The sequence below is a fragment of the Protobothrops mucrosquamatus genome, unplaced genomic scaffold, assembly GCF_001527695.2.
Source record: "Protobothrops mucrosquamatus isolate PMUCROS unplaced genomic scaffold, P.Mucros_1.0 scaffold3504, whole genome shotgun sequence".
In the NCBI taxonomy this organism is placed as follows: Eukaryota; Metazoa; Chordata; class Lepidosauria; order Squamata; family Viperidae; genus Protobothrops; species Protobothrops mucrosquamatus.
The window spans coordinates 70456-76977 of NW_015389476.1; the positions used below are offsets into that span (position 1 = coordinate 70456).

At 43.8% G+C, this 6522-nt stretch overlaps 1 protein-coding gene across 1 annotated transcript in view; it reads right to left on the reverse strand.

Annotated features, from left to right (window-relative positions):
* The window catches only part of LHX1 (LIM homeobox 1), a gene marked incomplete at its 5' end in the record, with an annotated part of 52814 nt that overhangs the window by 3115 nt on the left and 43177 nt on the right, over positions 1–6522 (reverse strand). The window contains one exon of the mRNA XM_015827116.1: positions 2425–2590. Coding sequence (XP_015682602.1) covers positions 2425–2590 — 166 coding nt within the window. The remainder of the gene's footprint in view (positions 1–2424; positions 2591–6522) is intronic.

Consider the following 6522-nt stretch of genomic DNA (forward strand, 5'->3'; position numbering starts at 1 on the left):
ATAATCATAGAGCTGGAAGGGTTAGGGTTAAGTAGATCTGTCTAGTCCAGGGATAGGCAACCTTGGCTCTTTTATGACTCGTGGACTTCAACTCCCAGAATTCCTGAGCCAACATGGCTCAGCATGGAAACCTCCACATTTCTCCTCAGCATGGCTGGCTCAGGAATTCTGGGAGTTGAAGTCCACGAGTCATAAAAGAGCCAAGGTTGCCTACCCCTGATCTAGTCCAACCCACTGCTCAAGGCAGGAATCGTTATTCCATCCCGGACAAATGGTTGTTGAGTCTTTCCTTGAAAACCACCAGCGATGGTTTTCACCCACAACTCTGGGAGGCAAGCTGTTCCATTGACTAATTGTTCTCACTGTCTCCTAACTTTCTAAAAAGATGGAACAAGAATCCATGCCTTTTGAGCTACTCAAATGGGATGGTCAGAAAAAAGAGGACTGCCTTTTTATACCTTGGATACATGCCCTGTATACCTTTATAAATCAAAGCCAGCACCTTGCATTTTACTTCAAAATATACAGGCAAATAATCGGTGGCAACAACTCGGCTACAACCCTGCTGAAACAGGTCTCATGCAAAAGCATGTAGACCATCACCTTTGACACCAGCTGAATAGTTCTTAGATCTTGAAGCAGAAGCAGTCAGGATACACAGATGGTATCTCCTAATTTTAGTCTAATTATTAATGCCTTCTGAATGCAGATCTCTTCAGGTAGTCCTCAACTCACAACCATTCATTTAGCGACTGTTCAGAGTTACAACAGGACTGAAAAAAGTGATTTATAACCAGTCCTTGCACTTAAAATCATGCCAGCATCGGCTTTGTTGCAAAGTGCCTGAAGTTCGGTCAACGTGACTCTGGAAGGGGACCGACCTTCGGGACTTTTAATCAGGATTGTAAATTCCCTTTTTTTGGGTCAGTCGTAACTTCAAATGGTCACCATTTGAAGTTACCAAATGCACAGGTATAGTATAGTTATAGTATAGGTACAGGTATAGATATAGGTACAGGTATAGTATAGGTGGTAACTTGCTCAATAGTAGCAACTGTGAGAGGGATCTTGGAGTCCTAGTGGACAATCACTTAACTATGAGCCAGCAGTGTGCTGCAGCTACCGAAAAAGCCAACACAGTGCTAGGCTGCATTAACAGAAGGATAGAATCAAGATCACGTGAAGTGTTAATATCACATAAAGGCCTTGATAAGGCCACATTTGGAACATTGCATCCAGTTTTGATGACCATGATGTAAAAAAAAGGTCTGGAGGCTAAAACATATAAGGAACTGTTGCTGGAATTGGGTATAGTTTAATGAAGAGAAGGATGAGGGGGGACATGATAGCAGTGTTCCAATATCTCAGGGGCTGCCACAAAGAAGAGGGAGTCAAGCTATTCTCCAAGGCGCCTGAAGGCAGGACAAGAAGCAATGGGTGGAAACTAACCAAAGAGAGAAGCAACCTAGAACTAAGGAGAAATTTCTTGACAGTGAGAACAATTAATCATTGGAACAACTTGCCTCCAGAAGTTGTGGGTGCTCCAACACTGGAAATTTTTAAGAAGAGCTTGGACAGCCATTTGGCTGAAATGGGGTCTCCTGCTTGAGCAAAGGGTTGGACTGGAAGACCTCCAAGACCCCTTTCGACTCTGTTATTCTGTTATTTTAAGACAGCCATCCTTATTATTATTGTTGTTGTTGTTGTTAAGCAGACAGATGTAAGTCGAGGACTGCCTGTAATTAAGATTCTGTTTTTATTGTTTTCCCGCAAATATGTTTGAACCCCTCCAGGGCAAAGAATGTTATGGCTATACAATAAATAATAAGATACAATTGTTGGCCATACAGTACAGGCAGTCCGCGACTTATGACCACAACTGAGCCCAAACTTTCTGTTGCTAAGTGAATTTTGCGAATTAAATTAATTTTGCCCCATTTTACAACCTTATTTGCCACGGTTATTAAGTGAATCACTGCAGTTGTTAAGTTAGTAACACGGTTACTAACTGACTTCCCCATTGACTTTGTCAGAAGGTCGCAGAAGGGGATCACCTGACCCCGGGACACTGCAACCATCATAAATAGGAGTCCATTGCCAAGTGTTCAGAGTTTTGATCATGTGACCTTTGGGATGCTGCAACGGTCATAAGTATGAAAAGGGTTTTTTTCAGTGCCGTTGTTACTTTGAACAAGTCATTAAGTGAACTGTTGTAAGTCGAGGACTATCTGTCACCCTATTAGCTAAAATCTGCTATCCGTGCATTCTTGTTTTCATTGTTCCCTGCTCTTCCCGGTGCAAACTGGGGGAATATCAACAAAAGGAACGAGCTGAAAGCCAGAAATGTAAAATCCAATCTCTTGGCTGCCATCCTGGCTTGATGTCTGTCCGTTCCCCGTGGGCCAATCCTGCATGCTTACTCACCTCCATAGAAAGAAAACGGGCCGTTGGGAATGAGCTCGCCTGGCTCTAAACGGTCCACCAGCGGTCTCATGCGGCGGGGGCTGCGGAAAAATGCGTGCCTGCGGGCCCCGAGTGCACTCAGCTGTTTCATGCGCCTTTCCTTAGAGCGCCGGTTCTGGAACCAAACCTGCCAGAGAAGGAGGAGAAAAGAAAACTGGGGTGAAAGTTAGTCCCCCTTTTTTTTCTCCCTGGCAATTGGGAAACAACCAGAGATCATAATGAGCAATTAACAATACTCATTAGGAGATAGAAACCAAGGGACCAAAGCACATCGTTTCAAGAACGAGAGTTTATTTCTGTAAGGGGGCTTTGCTTTTGCAGCACTGCAGCTGCTAGAATTCTTTCCTCAGGGTTTTTGAGCTTTTCTTCAGTAAAGACTGATCAAAAAGTTTGGGGATTCTTGTAAAGTAAAGGTGCATTAAGGAAAGCTCTGAAACAACAATACCAACAACAACAATGGAATTGGGTCTGTCTAGTTTAACGAAGAGAAGGACGAGGGGGGACATGATAGCAGTGTTCCAGTATCTCAGGGGCTGCCACAAAGAAGAGGGAGTCAAGCTATTCTCCAAAGCGCCTGAAGGCAGGAGAAGAAGCAATGGATGGAAACTAACCAAGGAGAGAAGCAACCTGGAACTAAGGAGAAACTTCCTGACAGTCAGAACAATTAACCAGTGGAACCACCTGCCTCCAGAAGCGGTGAATGCTCCAACACTGGAAGTTTTTAAGAAGAGCCATTTGTCTGAAATGGTATAGGGTTTCCTGCCTGAGCAGGGGGTTGGAGTAGATGACCTCCAAGGTCCCTTCCAACTTTATTATTATTATAATACCCCAATTGAGGAACCACTAAGAACACCCCCGCCAATGACTCGATGACCTCCAAGGTCCCTTCCAACATCATCATCATCACCATCACCATCACCATCATCATCATCATCATCATCATCATCATTATTATTATTATAAAAGGTTTAACCCTAATCTGCCATCTCTAACTGCATACCACAATGGAAATAATCGGTGGGTTCCAGCAAAGATGTCATAAATCGTGTCATGTAACCGCAGGGCAATGCAAATTGTTGCCAAGTGCCCCAAATGCATTCACAGGATCACATGAGCCAGGACGCCAAAACTTTGAATTTGGATCATGAGCCATTTTCTCAGGTCTGTCATAACTTCAAACAGCTGCTAAGCAGCCAATTGTAAGTCAAGGGCGACCTGTAGAATGGAATGAATGAATGAATGAATGAATGAATGAATGAATGAATGAATGAATGAATGAAATCTCACCAATCTCTTAGCCGCCATACCATTTTGTCTGAGTTGAGGGCTGATCCACTGAGTGAATGATTACTGACCCAGTGGGTAGGGATACTTTAAGCCCCATTTTAAGATCAGAGTCTCAGCTCTTGCAGTTCCTTCTGCCCAAAGGCAGTGGGCTCATTAGAGATGGCTGGAATAGCCTAATCATTGCTGCATTCATGCAGCAGTTTCAGTTCAGTTTCAGTTTATTGTATTTATATCCCGCCCTTCTCCTGGTGGACTCAGGGCGGCTTACAGCCAGTTAAAAACAGAGCAATTGACACAAATATACAAAATTTAAAATAAATTAAAAGATATATTTAAATAGCAGCTCATAAAGGGAGCTCTGTTATCACCCCAAGGTTGGAAAACGCTCTAAATCAGGACTATGAAACTGCCTTTTGCATCTAAATTTTAAAATTTCACCGGTCAGGGCAAAAAGAAGGGAAAGTCGAACACTGAGTTGCAAGGAGATGAGGGCAGAATGCATCCATCAGGGCAGAGATTAACCTCAATTTTTAAAATTCTGCTCCCCGCGTTTCAAACAAGGTGGAGAGTCTTGTGAAGAAGCAAACCTGGATCCCTGCAGAAGGAATGGCAGACGTGGGGCCTCCATCACTGGAGGTTTTCAAAAATAGACTGGGATTTGTATAAGGTCCCCTGCCTGAGCAGGGGGTTGGACTAGAGGACCTCTGTGGTCCCTTCTCGCTCGATGATTCTATTTTAAAAGACTTCATGACGTTTCACCTCACTTTTCTTTGGCCCAAATCCCCAGAGCCACAAATAGTTAGTTCAGTTTGCAAATTTCAGGCAGTAGAGAGACTTTCACACCAAACAGGCTTATCTGACTTGGCTAGAGACCTTCCTTCGTGAATACACATTCATACAACTTGAGAAGCTTGGATGTGGTGGCTGGTTGTGTGTGCATTTGTGTATGCGTAACCTTTCCTGCGAACCAAGGTGACTCCGTTAGCTTATAGTTAAATACGTTGGATGTCTCCAGAAAATGGGTTGATCCAATCATCACATCAAAAGGGTTGTGTGGACAGAGCAACTGGGTTAGATCTTGATTGAGTTTAGAAGGTGAGAAAATTCCAGTTGTGAGCCTTCCATGCATTCCCCCCCCTTCCTTTATGCAAAAGAGTCTTTGCACCACTAGATAATCCTAACATATGGGGGATGGGGGGTGGACTTCTTTCAATCACACCTCTGCCTATTTGAAACTACAATGCGTTTTGTTTGGTTTAGGCTTTCCATATTTCGCCCAATTCCAGAATCAAAGAACCAAGGAATTGTAGAACTGAAATAGTCTACCATAGATAAGAAGACCATCAATCATCCTCTGGAGGTAACTGTCCAGCCTCCATTTAGAACCATAGGGCTGGAAGGAACCTTACAGGCCTATCAAATGAAGCTAGCAGAACTAATATCGGATGCCTTAAACCTACCCTTCTAGATGGCCTCCAGGTCTTTAACCATCTTAGCAATGAAGATGATGGCTGTCCAGTCTCTTCTTAAAAACTTCCAATGTTGGAGCATTCACCGCTTCTGCAGGCAGGTTGTTCTACTGATTAATTGTTCTAACTGTCAGGAAGTTTCTCCTTAGTTCTAGGTTGCTTCTCTCTTTGGTTAGTTTCCATCCGTTGCTTCTTGTCCTGCCTTCAGGCGCTTTGGAGAAGAGCTTGACTCCCTCTTCTTTGGGGCAGCCCCTGAGATATTGGAACACTGCTATCATGTCCCCCCTCGTCCTTCTCTTCGTTAAACTAGACATACCCAATTCCAGCAACCGTTCCTTATATGTTTTAGCCTCCAGTCCCCTGATCATCTTTGTTGAGGGACTGCCACAAAGAGGAGGGGGCCAACTTATTTTCCAAAGGGCCATAAGGCTGGACAAGGAACAATGGATGGAAACTAGTCAAAGAGAGAAGCAACCTGGAATTAAGGAGAAACTTTCTAACAGTGAGAACAATTAACCAGTGGAAGGGTATGCCTTCAGAAGTTGTGGATGCTTCATCATTGGAGGTTTTTAAAAAGAGACTGGAGAGCCATTCATCTGAAATGGTATAGTGTTTCCTGCTTGAGCAGGGGGTTGGACTAGAAGACCTCCAAGGTCCCTTCCAGCTGTATTCTGAATTGAAATTCTTAATGTACCACCTAGCTGGCATTGCCTCACTTGCTGTTTGCAGAGAAGCAGCAGTATACAGAGAGAGACACAAATAATCAATAGCTAGGCAACACCCCCTCTTATGGCCTAAAACCAGCTCATCAGAGTCTAAAATTTGGGAAAAGCTTCCTTAGATTGATGGAAGACTTTGAAAGCAGAGAGGACCTATAGAAAGCTACAAAAAAACAACAGCACTAGAAGAAACCAACGGAGGAGCTGGCACCCAGGTCTGACAAAAACTGGGAAGTATGGAAATTGTTGAACAGACTGCGCACAGGTATGACAAGATCCAGAGACATTCTGAACAAATTGGGCTATCCGGTGGCTTCTGCCCTTTGCGATTGTGGTGATATGCAGACAACAACACATATGTATACCTGCCCTTTGTGTCCTGATCCGTGTACACTTGAGGACCTCATGGCAGCGTGACAGAACTCAATGTTGCTCGTTTCTGGGCAAGAAGAGACAAGACAGTCACTTGTCTGAAATGGTATAGGTTCTCCTGCTCAAGCAGGGGGCTGGACTAGAAGACCTCAAAGGTCCCCTTCTATTCTATTCTATTCTATTCTATTCTATTCTATTCTATTCTATTCTAT